We start from the raw sequence: 20353 nt of genomic DNA, 5'->3' as shown, positions 1-20353 counted from the left end.
GGAAAAAAAAAAGGCAAGTGTTCTAAGGAGTATTAACAGTAATGTTTTATATATAAAAACCAAGTAGTATATATTATATCAAAAGAGAGGTAATTATTTCATCCTCTCCTATGTTCTGATCTGGATATTATAATAGTAAGATGGAGAAAAACTGAAAAGAGTCCAGGGGCAAGCAACTAGAATAATAGAGGTTTTGGGGGAAAAAAATGACCCACAACAAAATTTTCAGTTTATTTTCCCAAGAAAACAAAGAATTTGAAGGAAGCAGAAATGAAAGAAAAATAGGATGTTATGGTCTTGCATACTGCAGCCTTTTAAACTGTTAGAAAGGAACATTCATTACAATTTAGTTTTCCATGTCCACCGAGGCAAGAAACATGCACCTAGAGAGGTTTCATGTTCTCACTTGTTATCTTCTTGGGACTAGAAGATAGAAATACCCTAAAGCCTAAAGAAATATGGAGGTCATCCCCAATTTCTTAATTAACATGTTTGTTGCTAGGTGAGGAAAGTCCTCTCTTAGTAGTTGACACAGCAGCTATTTATTACCTGACAGCTACTGACCCTGAAACAACTGGAACTTAGAGGTCTATGGCTCAGCTCAGCAGACATCAGAAAAGAACGATGAATGAATGAATGAAGTTCGGCTTCAGCTCAACCTGGACAGCACTCCTTCTGGTCCCTTCATAAGCCAACAAAGCAAGAACAGTAACCAAGTGGCCCTAATCCCAAGCAACATAGCTAAGGAGGCTTGAACTTGTAGCTACAGAATATTCAGAGAGAAAGACCATCATCAAGCTGTGCTCTTTCTGGGTCCCAAGGACGTTTTTGCAGAACAGTCTAAACGTAACCATTTTTAGCAGTTCTTAATTACCTGCACAAAGAGTAACACACTACACTGCACAGGAGCATGCCCTTTTCTACACCCTGCAGGTCTGTGGAAAGATCATTATTAAATGACTCTACCCAATTACAGTACCATCCTGAACCATATGATCACACATTTTTAGTCTCATTCCCTAAGGAAAGCAGGCTTTCGAGGTCATGCTGTGTGCGTGCGCGCGCAGGTACATGCGTAAGCACACACCTGTCCATGCATGATAACTTTTGAATTCATTAACTAATTTCAAGTATATCTGACAGAGGGATAGCAGTCTCAAAGCTATGACTTTTCCACAAGTTGCTTCAGCTGTATACTTTTATGGAGACACTGCAGCACGAACTCAACAAGATAAATGGCCAGGAAATCAGGCTTCATTAGCTCTGTAGCTCACCGAACGCTTTGTTTCCATCTTTCTCTGGAATGAATCACAGTCCTGCTGCAGAGGACGTGGACTGTAGCAGCAGCCGTTTGTTGCGCCAGGTGAAAGGCATCACCTGGGAGAGGCAGCCAACTCCAGGAGAGAGGAGGCTGTGTCACAGATAGGTATTTCCAAAACCAACCTGAAAATTAGATTCCATCTCTGCCTGTGCCACAGGATTGCTCTATACAGTAGGCAAAACATTTAAGACAAACTTTGCACAGAGCATGAGTAATTTTGTGTTCCCCATCTTCTGGATACCCAACGTGGTAACATGCTATCTCACTCTAAGAATCAGTGGCACAAGAGACCATGGAAGTTGTACACACATGTGGTTAATATAATGCTCCAAAAAAATTAAGACCTATATATCTCAAATTGGGCACCCAGTAATCAGTGAATATTTTTGTCTTTCATCTTTCTATGTCTTACTGTCATTTACTAGCAGACAGATAGGAGTGGCTGGACACATACTTGTAAGTGTTTGTGAAATTCAGATACCATGGTGATGGGCATCAAAGAAACAATATATGCTTCCTCTAGGAACAGTAGTGTTATGAAACAGCAAGTAAGCCATAAGGCACATACCAAATGACAACAAAATAGCAAATTATCAAATAGCTACTCATTATGCAAGCAATGCTTTATTCTGCACAATAAAAAAGCAGAGTTCTTTCAGAGAAAAAAAAATACATCAATGAACATGCAAATGAGGACAAAGTAAGAACTACAGTTGGTATGAAACTATATTTTTCAAGCTAAGAGGAAGTTCTTGAGAATGCAAGTAAAATACTCAAAAATTACGCACGCACATGCACTATTTCAACTAATTTTGAATGGCAAATCCAATCTTTCCCTCCCAAATTTCCTTCACACAGCATGTCATTTGAGCTACATATTTTAGAACTACCACATACATCTTTGCCATTTCAGCTAAGTCAGTATTTAATAGGGGCTTGCAGGTTTTGTCTTCAATGTAAAACATTTTACCCTTGGTTTCAAAGATATCTGCTGGCAGTGAAGACATGGTCCTCTACTAGTATCTGGAGGAAGTGTGCGTTTCTCCTAAAACTGTGTCAAACTTAACAAAAATCTTCTCCTTTCTCATCCATCTCCTTCAAGGTATTCTGTTTTTTTTTTTTTTCCCTAGTTCTATTTCCTGCTTTGCACCAGGATCATTTTCCTCGACTAGATTCACTCACCTCCCACTCAGACCTCCGATCCTAATGCCAGTCCCCTTAGACAGTAATTTCTTTTTGTCATATCCCTAGATCTGCCATTTCTATCCTACTGCCTTGAGTCTACTTCATGAGCCAAATCCCAGTTATCTCCTTTATTTCCTGACACCTCTCAGTTGTATGCTCCCATTACCTCTCACCAATGTCCAGTCCCAATTTTTCTTCCCAACCTTCTCTTCCGATCCCAGTATTTCCATATTCTGCAGATCTTATTTCAGACCCTTCACCTAACCGGTTCCATTTCTCTCACTGCACACTCTGCTTTCCTGTCAGACACTTCTTCCTATCCAAGGTCCAATTCCTTTCTCTAACAAACGGCGTTCAGCCTGGCTCTTCATATAAATTTCAATTTTCCATCTGTAAGTGAACTCTATCCCTTTTCTTCTCCTTAGATCACAGATCATGTCTCCTACACAGCCAGGTGCAGGGTTTTTTTTTTATCTCCTTAAAGTCTGTTTTCACCTATAAGCCCCTGGCTACTGCCAAGTTCTATCGCTGAATGGGACAGGATGTATGTTGTACACAAAGACTGAACATTTGGGGCTTGCTCACTCAAATCCATGGGAATGGCATGCACGCAATCTAGACAGAATGCATCTTTGCTGCATTCTCAGCAAAGATGAAATATTTGGAGATTACAGTTAGTAAGCCTTAAGCATATGCAAATCGATCTTTTTGAAAGGCTTGTATCCTGGCTAAATTCAGACGCTTTGTCATGCGAATGCCAAAAAACACATCCCTGGAATAAAATCCTTCACGCTTTTTCCACCAAATTTCAAGTGCTCTAAAGGAGACAGGTACTACAGGTTTCCACAGTAAAAGTTGCTATAACTTTTACAACACTGGAAAATTTATTTTTCTATTTGTCTAATTTTCAAAACCATCTAACACATTTCAGTTGAAATTTTACATGCACAGAAATTAAACAATTCAGCACATTATATATGTATAAATATATACTCTGCTGTATATTTATACATATATATTTTCTGTCATCATCTAGATTATATATACATACACACATATATACGCCAGTATAAATTTCAGTCCAAACAGTTCAAGTTTGTCAAAGTTATAAAAATCTTGTTTGGCTACTTTAATACTTGGTGATGTTATCATCTGCCTATAATTTAAGTAAAATGAATTATTAATATATACTGGTTTTTGTTAATTACTGTCTCCTCCAGCAAGATTTAATTATCTCTGAACCAAGCCCAAATCATGCTCACTACAGTGAACAGTATGTCTGCTGTACAAAATGGGTTTCAATGGGTTCCAGACGTAAGTCCTTACTCTTTAGTAGCAAAAGTTTGCTTAGCATTACAGAGGCTATGAAAGGTAGAATCAGACGTCTCATAACATTCACAATGAAGAATAAATGCAGGGAAAAAAAATTACTTTTGTGAGAAGACCAATTGAGTAGAGGAAGCAACACAGAAACAGAAATTTTTTTTTCCCCTTGGTTCTTGCCTTTCCAGCCCAATAAAGCACTTCAGCATATGCTTAAGTATACACAAACAAATAGCTCTGCTGTAAGCAATACACTTAAAAGGTTGGTATGCTTTGCAGCACTCTGCTACACTGAAGTTTGTTTCTACGGTCCATGGCAGCTATCATCGTGTCTGTCAGTGACCTGTTAAATCTACAGTGCAAGAGCAATTATTCTTGGTGGTCTGAATTATAGCATATACATTATTTGAAATGCCTTGATATGCCGTTGCATATATCTGCAAGATATAGAAGAGTACCTGAAGCATCATGATCAACAATAATTACTGAGAAATATTTACCATTTCCAGAAACTTGCCTTTTGTGCCCGTCCTTATTAAAAAATACATTCTTGTAAAACTGCAAATATTCTATGTTCACAGCATTCTCTCAACTTTTACATTAATTGTCATATGCAGTAGTGATATATTTTATAAGTTAGACCTAATGGATGAAAAATATTATGTAAACGTCATATCTAAATTTCGTAAAACTCTCTGGATTAAACTATGAGTTTGGGTGGGGGAGGAAGGGGAGAAGGATCAATATATCACCACCTGAAACTTGAAAAATTAGTTCACTATTCCCCGATGATAAGTATAAAATTTATCATTGATGGCAATAAATCTTAATATGTCTTATTTTTTAGGTAGCTTGCAGACATTAGAGTGGCAAGCAGTAATATAAATTCATGCAGTGCTCTTTCCAATTTTGAAAAAAACAAAAACAAAAAGTAACCTCTAGAAATCCACAAGTCCTTTAAAACCTTAGCAAATATCCTATGTCGGCTAAACAGCAGCAGAATCAAATGAGGAAAGCATTGGTCAGTTTTTCTCTACGGAGAACTCTATTGGCACTGACAAGAAAAATGACCGAAGTTGTGTAATCACTGCTTTCCTGCTTGGGAAGAGTTACCTATCAAAGCAGGCACCCTAACCATTCATATAAAGGATCCCAAAGGCCAGTCAACCAAAAAAGACTGGAGGAGAAGCAACAAAGGGGACACCTTGTGTTTCTTCAAAGCAGCAGCAAGCTAAGCAGAAAAGAAAAAAGAGAAAAATGCCCATCTTCCTTCATGCAGCCAACTGGCAGCGATCAAATGTGTGAGACATTACAAGTGGGGTCATGCAAAAAAAACGGAGGAAGAATACTATGTTAGGAGCAATCAAATATTCTCACTTTCTCTAGGTCCTCCCCTACCCCAAGCCGCAAAAAAATTGGTAACAACGTAGACGCAAGCAGTAAAAATCAGTTATTTTGATCATATAACCTTTCACATTAAACTAAATAGGAGTCTCCAGTCACCTGGCAAATTTTAAACAAAATCAGCATGTCTGCTGAGCCCCAAGGAGAGAAAGGCATCTTGGGAGAAACCTACTTTAGAGGACTGCTGAAAGATCAAGATAACTGAAGTCAAAACAGCTAATCTTTTCAGAATTTAATTTTACGACCTATGCCTTTTTGACCAGCTTTCTACATATATTTTCTAACTTAAACACTGTTAATGTCTATAGATACTACAATCTCAGAATGCCTGTAAAAGTGCTGTTTGAACGGGTATATAACTGAATACAAAATATGTATGGTCTGATCCTCCTTTCTCCGTGATTATCAGTTCACAGAGTTTTGCCACTCAGTGAAACGTTACCAGGTCCAACCTCCTAATTTGAGTTAATCCAATTTTAAGGAATAAGGGGAAAATCAAAAAGATATATTTGCTGTGAAGAGATAACAAAATAAGATGTTAAGAAAAATTGTACTTTTTTTTTCCTTTAACAATGTAGATGAGCCTTATTTGGCCGTGGCACAGCATGAGTAGCAGAAGAGCTATTGTCTAATATAACTTTCCCAGCCATTATGCAATAGGGGTGGCCTGAACCCAGAATTAAGTCACAACTGTTCCAGAATGGGAGGAAGGGGATAAAAACATTTATGATTTTTCTTTTTTCATCTTCTTTACACTTCACAGGTACTGTGCCTCCATTTTTAGTGTTTAACTTAGCTGTGCTGGACCTCTGTGCTATAAAATTTGATAGTGTTTTTCCTGAGTTCGTCTATCCACGCTTTGGATTTGTTGTTAAGCTACATAAAATATGTAATTTGCCTCCAAGGTCAGATGGGAGGGACAAAGAGAAAAAGCATAAAATGAACTCCATCTTTGGAACTGAAAACTTGCCAAGTGCTACTTTAAGTGACTTGTAAAACTTCATTTTATTTAATAGAAATTAAATAACCCCAAAAGATATAAATATTAAAGACAGTACACTACAAAAACATTTGGCCCTGCATCAGTCTGTAAAATATTACATCCTTGATTACAAGCAAACAAAATCTGAACAACACACACAAGTTTTCCACACTTGAAAAAAACTCTCCAAAAGACTTTTCACACACTAGTCCTGTCACTGGCACACATTCTCACGGGGAAGAAACATGTTCTATATAATTAGGTCATCCAAACCCAAAGTAGTATATATTTTTTTTAAATTATATTTACCCAACTATTATGAGTGTATTTAGGAGATCTGTTACTCACTACACATTTTAGATATTTAAAACCTAGAGGTGACATGGCAGAGTTAAGGTGCATGCTGTGTTCTAAAAACTTTCAAAATTCAAATTAAACATAATTACAATCCTGTTCTTCTTGATTAAATAAATAGTTGATATATCAGTCAAACATATATATTTTCTCTGTGGTTTTAAAATTAACACAATCCCATGCAGAAGTCAGAAAGTGGTTTATTTTTGTAGGGATATTTTATTTGATGACAAGTTTTCCAAGCAGAAACAAGAAGTCATGCATCACCCTGGGAGAAGCATTGCATGACTGCAGAAAAATATTGCAAGAAATCAAAAAAAAAAAAAAAAAAAGTAAGCACAGCCTTCTGGATGTCAGAAAGGAAGCGTATGAAAACGGCAATGATGGGATCTGATCTACTAGGAAGAAACTTGAAAAGATGCATTACAAAAAAAAAAAAAAAATCTGGAATGTAGACTATATAATGGCATTCCACAACCATAAGCCAAGTCTTTGGGCTTTTTTTTCTTTCTTGCTTTCTTTTTTGGAAAGGAAGGTTATGGGGAAGAAAATGATAGAGGAAAAGGCTGCTTCTAAGTTCTCACTTGTGTTTATCCGTAAGTAGATGCTACCCAAGAAGTTAGTGATCTGTCAAACCCATGATGTAAAAAAGAATCCACTTCAGTGTTTTATGTACGATAATCTATACATGAGCAATTCATATTTCCAGCTGTTAGTTATAATGAGTAGGAGACAAAGTGTATTTAAATCGAACAGCACCATCTAGCAGGCCCCCCCATAACTTTACTTCAGAGGGCAGTTACTGCTCGGCAATAGGTCAGGTTGGTAGGCTTGCCTTGAAATTTACTAAAGGATTTTTACACTGCATAAAATATTATTATGAGCTTTTTAAGAGCAAGAGTCGGGAAGAGAATCAGATAAAAAACAGAAAAAGTCTGAAAATATTTTCAAGTTTCAACCCTAGAATCGAAAAAGTTCAGTGTATCAGTGTATGGAGTATATCAGGTAGTTATTGCAGAGGAGAATTAAAAGAAATGCATGGGGCTACTGTTTGTAGGATCAGATGAATCTCATGTTCTCTTACCTAGTCCTGCAGTGCAATCCCATTGCTTACTTCAGAAACTTATCAAGTGTTTTGACAAACAACAGGAACTACATAGCACAAAAAAATGGTTTAGTGCTGTAACTTTGCTACTCCCAATAACAATGTTTCACTTGGCCACCTAGGCAATCATTTTAAAACGATTCATACAGTGGGACTAAGAAGTGCCACCAGTTGATTAGATTTTAGTGCCCAAGTTCTGTCTCCCACTCTATCTCCATAATTAACATTTCGTGCCAACGCTGCCTTTGCCTTCCTATTACAAAGTTACATATAATATTCCCAAACATAAAACAGAAACAACGTTTTAAGTTTCTCCTAGCATCTCCCTCTCCTCTAGTAACAGAGATGTCTGGCCTGTTACTGTTCCAGGAAGCAGGCATGCCAGTCTCTGGAATTAGGAAGTCTCCAAAACACTGTAGCAAGGAAAACTTTTAGGTGAAGGTTCAAGACAAACTGCCTGAAGGAAAACTCATCAGTCATGCCTGGACTATTAATCCTCATGTTAAACGCAATTCTGAAGCAATGCTATTTTTGCAGAAGATACATGCGAATATTATTTCTGGTTGGCGGTCTCCTGACTCTCCCAGCAGCTTTACCGCTACCTTCTACAGGCTGCAGCAGACTTAGTAGCCTTGACCAGGCTAAAGCCACCTATTATACACTTCCTCCTCCCCCTCCGCTGTATTCAGCTCATCACACATGGGCTTTTCCTCCTCCTTCACAACCACCACCTCCTGTCTGTGCTAAACCAATCCCAATAACGCAAAGCAAAGCTGCAACTACAGTGAACTTAAAGAGACACTATCTATGCAAAAGTCATTTTTCTTGCTAAATATTTTGCACCTACTATAACTGCAAGTAATGTATAAGGTTATAGTATCTGAAGGAAATAACCCCCAAACCCGACAACACTGTTTATTGCCCCATCACTGCCACTCTATTTACTTTGGGCATTGGGCTGCATGTGCTGCATTGTCAGTTTTCACTGTTTCTCATATGCACTGCCAGTTTCCCCCAGTCTGAAGAGTTTTATTTTTTCTCTCTTGTGTATGTTCAAATAAAGAAACCCCCAGACCGCTTTAAAAGATTTTATTCATATTTTCAAAATCACAGTGCCAGCACCTACAAAGTAGCTCTTGCAGGCTCTTCCAGCGTTGGCCAATTTTGACCAAATTCTAGTGTTTGGTGTCCCTTTAACACGCGCGTACGGGAGATGCAAAGGCAAGGAAGCCCTCCTCCCCGTGAGGAAGCGCCTGCCTTCTCCATCAGATTGTCACTAGCCGGACTGGGGCACCACAACACTGCGTGCGCCTACAAGTACCGAGACACACAGCCCCGCCGCGGTGCCCCCCGCCCCCTCCCCCCCCGAAAAACCCTTCTGCTTCCCCTGCAACACCTCTGTTTTTCACGGGCAAAACAGATAAATAAACAAACAAAAATAAATAAATAAATAAGCGAATCGATCAACACAGCACCGCTCTCCCCCGTCTCCCGAAACACAACATCCCCCGCAAGTAATCCCTCCCCCTACTCGCTGTAACCCCATTTTAACTCCCGCAGAACAATGCGCCGCACTCCGGGCCCCCTCCGGCCCCGGCCCCGGCCCGGCCCGGCCCCGGGCACCGGCAGGGGCACGGCGGGGCCGGCCGCGCCGGGGAGCAGCAGGGCAGATGGGCAGGGGGCAGGGAGATACGCGGTGCCGATAAAAAGTTGAGAGCCGCAGAGTTACAAAGCGGCGGCGGCGGCGGGAGGCTCCCGCTCCCCGCCCCCGCGGGCGCCCGGCCGCCCCGGCCCCGCAGCCAGGCCGGCGCTCTTTGTTGTTACCAAAGTTGTCCCGACCCCTCGCCCCGCCGCCAACACCCCCCGGCCCGGCCGCGCCGCCCCGGGGGGCAGCGGGCGCCCGGCGGCGACTCCGCCGCCCGCCCCGCTTCCCGCGTCCGCGCCCTCGCGCGCCGGGGGCTCAACGGCCGCCCGCGCCGCGGACCGGCGGAGCGGCGGAGCGGGGGAGGGGTCCGCGCGGCACCACCTGCGCCCCCCGCGCCCGGCCCGCCGCCTCTCCCCAGCGCCGCGCTCAGCGACCCCCTGCCGGCGCCCCCCCGCCGCCGGCGCCCCCCGCGGCGCTGGGGCCGGGGCCCGGGCTCCCGCGGCCCAGCGCCGCCCGCCGCCCCGGGCCCGCGGCCGGCCGGCCGGCCGGCCCCCGCCGCTCCCCACGGGCTCCCCCCTCCGCGCCCGGAGCGCGCACCCGGCCGCATCGCCCGCCAGCAGGAAAGTTACTTTGTGCAAGGTATGTGCGTGTGTAGGGTAGGCGCCCCCCGCCCAGTCCGGCTGTGCGGTCCGGCGGGCTGTACTCACTTCTCCCTGGCCTGGCTGTCGGACGGGACGCTGCTGTTGCTCTTGCCTTTGCCGTACATGCCTGCAGAGAGCTCCGACTGTCACGCACCTGTCAACCCATCACAGCCTCCCCGGGAACAGCCCCGTCACCATGGAGACGCTGCCACACACACACGCCATTGGCCCGCCGCGCGGGCGGGCACACCCCCCGCGCCGTGATTGACAGGCGGAGACCAGGACGGGCTGCTCCCTCCTCCTCCCCGCTCCCCCCACCCCCTCGGCTCCTCCTCCCCCCTCCCCGCTCGCGCTCTCCCTTCCCCGGCGCAAGGGGGAATTAGAAACGGTTCTAGAAGGATTTTAAACAACTGGCTGTTCCGAGCGCGCGCCACCCGCCCTCCGCCGCTGCCGGCGAGGGAGAGCGCGAGGGAGAGAGGGAAAGTGCGGACTGGACTCGGCAGGCAGCAGCGCCAGGCGGCTCCCAGCCTGCCCGCCGCGGCTCAGCCAGCCGCACAGGCCGCCGCGCCTGCCGCCCTCCCCCCGCCGGCCCCCTCCCCCGCCCGCTCCCCTCAGCCCGCCGCGCACCGCGCTGCCGCCTCCCGGCCCCCGCGGGCCGGGCGCAGCCGGCGCGGAGTCGCCGCCGCCGCCACCACCCCGGGGCGGGGGGGAACCTCTGCGCCCCGGCGCGGGGCTGCGCCAGAACCCCCCCCCCCCCAGCAGTGCCGGGCTCCCAACCGCCCCCAGCCGGCGCGGGGGGGCCGCGGCCGGCAGGGCGGCCCGCCCCAACGCGCGCTGCCCCCGCGGGCCGCCGGCGGGCACCGGGCGCGCCGGCAGGGCCGGGCTGGCACGGCCAACCCCCGGCGGGCAGGGCTCCCCAGCGAAAACATCCACGCTCGGATGGCCAGAAGATAACTTAGGCTTCGTGTGCTAGAGCGGAGACCGGCGGCCTTTAACTGCCTTGGAGGGTGGGAGGAAACGTTTCCTGAACCAAAACAGTGTGTCTTAGAAAAGCTTTAGGGAGAAAAGAAAAGAAAAAAAAATCATGGAAAGAAAATGCAAGGAAATGCTTTGATTTTTTTAAAGGTACATTGCAAATAATCGCATGCTTCAGGGGGATGGCAGGAAAAGATCCACCACCGGGGCCATTCACTGCTTGGGTTTTTTGAAGTATCCCAAAGTCACGGGCTCAGGACCTTTTTTGCTGTAGCTACACAAATATAGGCCTAATTTTGCAGATTTTCATACATGCATATCTTTATAAATACATGACTACTCCTTAAACTCACTCATGGGTAACCAAGGGGGCTTTTGGTGTTTAATGTCAAGCATTCAGAGTGCATTTTGGTCAGGCCGTGTTGTAAATATACCCACCTCTCCGCTGTGTTTACAGGCAAAGGTCACTATCGTTAAGTGCCACACAAAATTTGAGGAGGGAAGTTGTATAAGACATAGACCACCAGCATCTGTTTATCATTGTTAGAGCTGCAGAAAAAAATATCCTCTGGATTTTCAGCTGCTAGAGTGAAAGAAACAATTGCTGAGGTGAAATTGGTTTGGGGAGATTAAGAGAGTATTAATGAGCAACTGGAACAAATTAGGGACAGAGTAGTACAGACAACAGGAAGGAGTAAAATGCAAAAAGAGTCCTACATCCTTGTCATTACACAAGTACCGTTCCCTATCATAGACCCTGTTTTTGTACGAGGTTTATGCTTTTGCAACTAAGTAATAATTTATCAGGTTAAAGCCTACTACAACAAAGGCCATTTTATACCGAGGTTGTTTGTCTGTCTTAGGCTTTTGCCCCACTGTATTTTTTTACATTAACAGGTCGGTGGGACAAAGTAGTTGAAATGGGTCTAGTGAAAGAAGTGAAACAGGCTCTCTATTCAACCAGCTGCCAGTATTCACCCCAGGCCTCCACATCTTTGCCAGACCAGTGGTCCTGTTTACTTGCAAGTTACACCACTGAAACCAGAGAAAGAATGGCAAGCAAGGTGGCAACAAAGAGTTATGGTGGGAGCAGAAAATAAGTGGGAAATGACAGGAGAAAATGAACATGAAAGAAGTGGAATGCTAGGACAGGAGAAGCTAACAAAGGAAAAAAGGAAATGTAAATGACCGTAGGTGCGAATAGATAAAGGAAATAAATTACAAGAACAATGCACAATGAATTTGGGTGCTAGAAGAGGGAAAGGGCTGTAAAGAGAGAAGCTGAGAAGGGCACATCAATGAAGACTGAACTAAAGGGACATAATTTGCCCTCATTCATACCAAATAATACTTACATATCTCGTACCACGGAGTTCACATGAGAGCTAGTCAGGTGACTGTATGCAGTGTGAATACGGGTAGCAGAAAATGGTACAAAGAAAGAAAGGCAGAGAAAGAATCAGGACAGAGAACAAAGAAGGACTTGGGTTATGAGTAAAATACCAAAAATAGGAGTAGCTGAGGGAAGAAAAAGAGTGAACATGGATATTCTCAGGCAAACACACACAGGATAGTTGACACTTACTTTGGTGCAGAATCCTCGCCATCCAGAGTACAGTTTTCATCTAAATATTTGCTTGCGTTTGTGGAACAGCTGTTATCAACCTGTCAGATATGTTGGCCATCTCCTTTTAGAGGCTTTATGCTGCCACCCATCAGCCATAGGATCAGCATGATTTTCACATGAAATCGGTAACAATAGTGAACTCATTCCTGGCCTAGGGAGTCTTCTTCGGGTCTTCTTTTTTTTTTTTTTTTGGTGCAGAAATTCTTGTTGGCATATGTGAAATGGTTTGGTTTTCCTCAGTAGTTTGGACTGATTTGTTGGTGGTTTGGGCAGGTGGGGGTTATTCTGAGAAGATGGCTACATCAGTGTTGTCAGTCTTGTATGGGGAAAAGTTCTCCCAGAAAAGAACAATGTTGAGGTGCTAAAGATGAGATGAGATTGTTCTAATGCCCTTTGGATATTCATTCCATAACAAGATTTCCACAGCTGAAAATGCCTCGTTCCCGTTTTTCTTGTGAGTTATGTTGGTGTGAAGGACTGCCAACGCCTTAAATGTTCATAGATCAAATTCTGATTTGGGGGACTAATTCAGGCAGAGTGGAATGAACTTTGAGAGGGTAGGAATGGACACCCAGAAATGACCAGGAGGAGTCTGTCCCCAATAATAATTTTGTTGCAAGGTCCACAGCCCCTTCTCCTTACAGGTCTGGTTCCCAAACTACCACTAACATTCAAATGATGAGTCTTTAACTTTGCTTAGAGATCCTTCAGTGGAAAATACAGAAATGGTACTAGTACTTATTTATTATGAATATGAAAAATAGAGCTTAAGAGAGAATGAAGGCACTCGTAGGACTTTGTTGTAGCTCTGCCAGGCTAATGTTACAGCTGCCTTTGCAAGAATGGTATCATGCTGTATTAGCTATCACTACTGTGCAAACAAAACATTATCACGTGGATACAAAAGTTTGGTTAGTAAACAGATAAATTAACATGAAAACATCCAAATAGTCCTATGAAGTTTTATATCGTTAGTTCTTTTTTTAAAATATTTATGCACATACAATATCTGTGTGTCTGTGCTCTTGCTCAAATCATTTTGAGCACAAACACTGCTCTTAGAAGCAGCAATTGCATCACATGGGGCTAATATTGTAATTATTGAGATTTAAGGCACATATACTGAGACAAATTTAGGTTTCTAATATCAGAAATGAAGATCCAATGTTTGTTAAAAAGAGGGATGAAGGGGTGGCTGTACTTTAAAGCTTCTCAGTCCAACACTGGAAAGGAATTCACAATGTATTTTTAGAGTGTTATAAAAAATCTCTTACATAATGCTGATTAATTCTTAGGTTTTAGGGAAGAGCACTGGGCTTTGTGTATGAGAGTGTTGACCAGCTAAGCCACTGAAAAAGGCTGGTTTGGACTGGATTTTTTTTAACTTCTTAGATAGAGAAAGCTGCAATTATTCAATTATTACAAGATTTTGCTTTTGTTTGGGCGTGTATGAATATTTTTCTGGAAACTGTATCTTATTCTTGGAAGTCTTTATCATTTTAAAACATATGCTATGTTATATCACCCTGTCTGAGATATAGGATAGCTACAAACTGTTTTTTTTTCTCTCTCTCTTACTGCAGCTAGTTACATTATGGATTAATGTTAAGAATGTCTGCAGTGAAACATTGTGTGGCTGCATCAGAGTTACTTATGCAATGTTACTTATATTTTAGAATCATGACTTTCCTCATAGAGTAATATATATAATCAATGAATAGTTCTGCCCACTGTGTTGATTTTCAAAATCATCAATTAATCTAGCTGACTGGTTTCAGACAGTTTTTAACAAGGGTCTATTCAGGATGTTATTAAGTCATGAGATAGTACTCCCTTATTTTAATTCTGGTTATATATAGTTATTGTTTTGTAGCTGGAAAGATTTTTTTGCCAAGATATCATGAGAAAGAGAAGCTTTTGCTTGGTGTTTTTCAACAGATATGTGACCTGGCAGCCTTGAAGCCTTTCCCAAGATTCCTTCCTCCTTCCATAGGCTGTTTAATTTTTCTGTGGAGTTTCTAACTATGAACCTCACTTTGCAATCTTTCTTTCTTGTGCCATACAGATGAATGAGAATTGCTCAGGTGAGTCTGAGCAGCCCTGAATTGTTATTAGAGAATGAAGACGGGGGGAATATATGGGTCAGAAGTGTAAAACAAAAGTTTTTTTTGTCTCTGTCTTCCAGTTGGGAGGAAATAAAAATCTGGTGAATATAGCTCGGTGGTAGTGAGAGCAATGTAGTAAGACAAGTCTCAAAGACAAGGCCCATTAATAACCATTTTGCCACCCAGATCTCCTGCCAGCACAGCTCCCTCTTTCGCTCCATATCTTTTATAGGTGTTCCTGCAGTACCACTGGAAGGAGTCTCCACCACCACAGATAGATAGTTAATACTTCTCTGCAGCGTTTAGTTGCCTGAATTCTTTTACGCCAAAGGACACTTGTCCTGCGAGATGCAGTGCAGTTCTCTGAAGGGAGCTGGGGGCATCTTTCAGCATAGAGCTGCAGGACAGGGAGAAGAGAAGCAATTCTGTACTCTGAAACTGGCTGGAAGAATTTGCAATCTGCTGTAATTTCCTCTGGAACGTGATCTGTCCTTGCTTTCTCATCCTCATTGTGCCCATTAAACCTAAGTCATGGCCTTGCTTCCTCTTTGCACTTTCTTTTTCCTATAAGACCTATGACCACAATTTCCTTCCGTCTTTGGAGAGGAAGACAGGACTCTTTGCAGCCTCCTGTTACATAGTTCGTCCATGAAAGGGCCACGTACAAGCTGAATATGTTTAGCTTCGAAATAAAACTGGATATGAATAAAATCATCAATGGTTTAGTGCTCTCACTGACAGTGGTATGGTTGCTTACACCTCTAATCAAATCTGTACTCTGGCTTCCAGTTTGTGTCCAAATGCAATTCAAAATACTGGAAATTGTCTTTAAAGCACTCCGTGACACACACTATGAATCTTAGTTCATACACAGGAAATAAGCACTTCTGTGAGTAGTGGCTTTCTCCATCTTAGTGCTTATGACTGGTTTCATTGGTGTTTTATGTGGTTCCAGATCTCACTGGTGCTATTTGCACAGGAGAGGCTTTCGCAGCATGTCTCTCCCTGTCCCATACACACGTGCTCACCTGTATGCGTTCTCTGGTGTCAGTAAGGGCTGAACTCACATTGCCTGCCTTGTAGAGAAGCTCAGCTGCAGTCTCGCTCTTGTTCCCAAGTCATACATTTTCAATTATATAACTAACATTGCTACCTTTTTGTCGTATTTGGTTGATACCTCCAGTGGGTTAAATTATGACTGACATGTACATAAACATATATGCCATGTGTGATTACCCTCATTACTTTAGGTAATATGGCTAAAACCAGTCTGAGTGTTTTAAGATATCAGACTGAAATTACATGTTACCAGACAACTCAGTCTGTGAAAAAATAGCAAGCCTTAGTTATTATTTGACCCTGCTTGAGCAGGGGGAGTGGACTAGATGATCTCCAGAGGTCCCTTCCAACCTCAACCATTCTGTGATTCTGTGATTAATCATTTGAAAGAGAGCTGATAGTCATCATTGATGGTCCAATGATGTGTCGCATCAGGAATGTGCTTCTATGCATTGTATGTGCCAAAAACTGGAAAAAAACAGCTTGAAAACTGGGGCTATATGACCTTCATTGGATGGATGTGAGGCTAACTTGGACTCCAGTCCTCCACAAAGCTCCACATGGGCAGACCTGTCTTTGCATGATGTGGGTAAGACCTTACTGCTACAGTGCCCTAGCTTCCACTAGGCTATGTTGAAAAAATCCCAGAAATGACATTAACAGAATCAAAAAAGCCTCCATTGTTTTTATTTTCAGGGTCGCTACACCCAGCAATATGTTACAGAAAAAGGATGAACCCAGTATGGAGTAGCTGGCAATTCCTGAGTTGATTTGATACATGCAGACTGCTGTCAACTTCAACAGGCTTGTTCAACACAGTAGCCATTCATTTCTTTTGTTTTTTAGGATTAGCCAAAATGCAATTTTGTGAGGGTATCCCGATGACATTTCACATCATGGATTGTTGGCCTGACGTTGCACAGGTGTATCAGAGGGAAAAGTTTAACTTTAGCCAATAATTAGTCATGACTAGGACAAATAACCTCTTCAGAACTCTCAAGGTTTTTACATTTATTAAACTCTGCTCATAAAAAAAGATTCTAAAGCAAGCTGTAGCACTCAAAGTGAAGATCTGGGGAAATAAATGGCCAAAGCTATCATACTGTGACAGCTTTGGCAAACCTTTACACAGTTTTATAAAACAAATACATGTGATGTTCAGTTCCCTGGGTAGCTCTTCCCCATTAGATGTTCATACTTAATATAAAAGATGAATAAAATGGTTCTATCTCTCCATATATTTACTTAGCACATATTGGTGAATTAAATATCATCCCAGTAGTGTACCACATCAGCCATGCCATATCAACATATTCAAACATAACAGTAGCTTTGTGGAACTTATTCTGTCTTCTCTGATGTTTATAACCTGTGGAGGATAGAGATCATTTCAGTTTGTGTTATGGGCTTAATATTCAAAGGAGCTAACTTCTCTGGATCTCAGAAATCATAGAAAATAAAACCATCATTTCCAGGCTGGCTCTTCTTCTTGAGAAGTGTAAAGTGCACAAGTGAACTCTGGTATCTGAGCCTTTATTTAATTTGCTTTTAATACCAACATTTCAGCATTTACTTTTTCTACTTTTACAAACTGTTGGAGATTTTCATGTTCCGTGAAGAACAGATATGTTGAAAACTGGCTAAAATTTCACCCTGTTTTGGATTGGACCTGGGGCCCAGGGAAAGGGTGATGATGATTAAAAACACTGGCACATACCAAATCGAAGCTGTACCAGATCTGACTGATTGTTTAACAACTGGCCAATAGCAGTGCTAAAAGTAAAAAAGAAAACCACATTCAGAAATGGACTGATTAATAAAACACTTGAAGAGATTTGTACTTACATATGTTCTGTTTCTCTTAAACTTCCACCAGATCACAGATTCATAAACCAAAGCTTTGGGGAATGTAATCCACAAAGCATACAAAAAAATCCTGCAAAATAACAAGGAAAATTGATTCAAATGCCTGATAGTATATGGAATCATGAAAAAAAAAAAGTAAGATAATATTGCCTATTGCTCACTGAGGCTTTCACTGAACCAAAAGTATATGGAACCTTTTTATTTCTCAGTTCAGGTAGTGTGCACTGGAGAACTTACATTGTTGCTATTCTTCTGATTTTCATGGGTAGCTGGCAGATATGAAGAACGGAGTTCTATAGCAAATTCAGTCCCTATTACAACCGTGTGCTACAAACACAATTACATCAGGGGAACCAAACTGCAACCCTTCATTCTGTGTTCTCTAGACTAAAGAGCAGTAAAGCAGGGTTGTAACGGGGCATGGGCAGAGTCACAGCCCTGAGAATGCACTAGCCTGGGAGGGAAACCCTTTGACTGTGTCTTCTATGATAACAGTACAGAGGGACTGTGAAGATAATTCCCTGTTTAGGTTCCTCTTTAATTGAATGCTTCTTGGTTTCTATTTTGACTAGGTAAACAGGTAAAGGGCAAGCATATTCTGTAATGTTAACACACAAATATAGTTTTAGAGGTTTGTTTTGTTTTTGTGCAGCAGATGATTGTTTTGTGAGACAGAGCCTCTTATAGAAACCAGACTATTACTTGTATTCTTTGGCATGTCCATTTATAAAAGTTACTCATGTTTACACACACACGCACGCACGCACACACACACACACACGCACACACACACAAAATATTGTTCATATACCTTGTTCATCTGGTAAGGAAGAAATAAAAAAAGAAATTGATACCAGTCTGCATATGTGTTCAAAAGCTTAGTGAATTCTTCAAGCTCTGCTGTGGATCAGATTTCATGAAACTGCAATAAAAAAATCCTTTTTTACCTTGTCTTTGTGTGTTCTGAGGTGGGTTTGTAAGGTTTGAATTACTAGGTAATCACCAAGAAGTCTCCTTTTCATGAGCCTGCAGCTGGGAAATGGACAGTTTAATATTAATGGAAAGAACAAACTCTCCATCTCCTTTCTCTCCTCTTTCTTCTCTGCATTTCTACTTCATCATTTTCTTCTTCAAGGCCTCTATCCTGAAATTGCCTTTGTGGAAGTCCAGATTGAAACACAAAGCAAGAGGAAGGCCCATTTTTCAAAATCCTGTTTATTGACTTCAGTGAGAACACTAACGTATGAATATTCAAGATAGAAAAATCCAATTCATTGATGTATCTGCAATTATTTATTCAAGTAATAAACTAATATTAAATGAATCTGCAGGCTTTCCTTATGAAATGTTTTGCCATCACCATGCCAAGGGGAGATATGGGAATAATCCTTTCTATTTGTAAAAGAGGAAAAATATTAAGCATTTATTGAAAATGATTAGGCACAAATGATTGAACTTTAATACAAATAAATAGTAGCACAGTGTCTGTAATATAGTATATATCCACACCTATTCTGACTATACAGTGTGAATGTCTTTAAAGATTCCATTAACCTCCATCATTTAATGACGTATCTAGGAAGATGTCTGAATGATACACCCTCCGCTGCTGTTCACCATTACTGGCTTCACTTTCAAACAAGTCGAGCAAGAAATTGAAGTTAATTGCCAAAGTTTAACACATTGCAGTTTTTTTTAGATTAAAGAATGTTTATTCATGTTCTTTCTCACTTAAGCCAACTGCTGGAAAGCCAGTGTGATGAGTGAGAGAGGACAATCCCAAAGCAGAGTCTCCAGGGACTGCTAGGTTGAAGACAGACATAAATTAACCCTTGTTGGGCTTTGCAGCACAAAGAAACCCTTTCCACTAAAATGAACTTGAAGAGCCTGTTGGGAGACTATGGAAGTCATGGACTAGACTGTGAGCTCCGAAGTTTCCTGTTTCTCCATTTCTAGGTACAATTGTTATATTTGAATAGAAACCTTTGCTGATTACTGCTGTGTTGGCTTCTTGAGTGAGCTAGGCCACCAATTCATGGTTCCTCTGTCTAAGCCTGGTGGTATTATTTAGGGAGCTGAAGTGAATGAGCTATTCTGACCCCTGTTTTGCCCAGTGCAAGATCTGTTTACTCAGGCAGAGTGGTTCTCATGACTGAAGCTACTTGCTTTCTCCAAGCGGACTTGCTGTCCAATTTAGGGCAGTACCGCAGTCTGTGAGGAGAATCAAGCCCTGGTCTGAGCAGCTGGAAAGCAGGGACAGCAACCAAATGGAGCCCTGAACAAGGGAACAGGGATGCCTTAGGGCTATGCTATAAACAGTGACTCCTCCCATCTGTTTCTCTCCTATTGAGGTCTCCACATATTTTCCTGCTCATAGTCTGACTGGTATGGTAGCATCTCAGTTCCCTAGTAGGTCTGGGTAAGAAGCCTGTAATTTAAGGGGACAATGTTATTTAAGATACTTATTTGTATTGGTTTGATAACAAGGTCAAAATATATAGCTTAGCTTCATGATGCTTACCTGACCTGTGGTAGCCCTTTTCCGCTGGTGTTTCAAAAGTGGGTTTGGAAAGAAAAAATATGTTAGTTCTTCCATTTCCTTTTTCAAATTTTCCTCTGCTCTCAAGAAAATAACCATCCTTCCAACTAAAGAGAGCTGGATGCTGCTCCCTCCAGAGCTCACATTGCCCTGAACCTCAGATAGCATGATAAGTCTCTGTCTAGAGCATCCCAAGACATAGATTTTAGAAAGGAAGAAGGA

The 20353-nt window shown here is 42.2% G+C and overlaps 1 protein-coding gene and 1 long non-coding RNA gene across 4 annotated transcripts in view; both read right to left on the bottom strand.

Moving 5' to 3' along the window:
* Positions 1–10183, bottom strand: part of LOC138064848 (single-stranded DNA-binding protein 2) — a 189410-nt gene extending 179227 nt beyond the window's left edge. For 2 of the 3 annotated variants that reach the window (XM_068928989.1, XM_068928988.1), the window contains exon 1: positions 10027–10173. In XM_068928989.1, coding sequence (XP_068785090.1) covers positions 10027–10085 — 59 coding nt within the window. In that variant the 5' untranslated portion in view covers positions 10086–10173. Of the gene's footprint in view, positions 1–10026 lie in introns of all 3 variants that reach the window. The other variant, XM_068928987.1, reaches the window with a different exon arrangement.
* A 6214-nt stretch (positions 10184–16397) lies between these two features.
* Positions 16398–18038, bottom strand: LOC138064666 (uncharacterized). The gene is made up of 3 exons (XR_011137911.1): positions 17830–18038; positions 17572–17662; positions 16398–17095 (listed from the first exon to the last, which is right to left on the bottom strand). It is a non-coding gene; the product is annotated as an uncharacterized lncRNA (long non-coding RNA).
* Positions 18039–20353: the final 2315 nt, after the last annotated feature.

Source organism: Struthio camelus, chromosome Z (assembly GCF_040807025.1).
Source record: "Struthio camelus isolate bStrCam1 chromosome Z, bStrCam1.hap1, whole genome shotgun sequence".
Lineage (NCBI taxonomy): Eukaryota > Metazoa > Chordata > Aves > Struthioniformes > Struthionidae > Struthio > Struthio camelus.
This window is presented reverse-complemented; position numbering and strand designations above follow the sequence as displayed.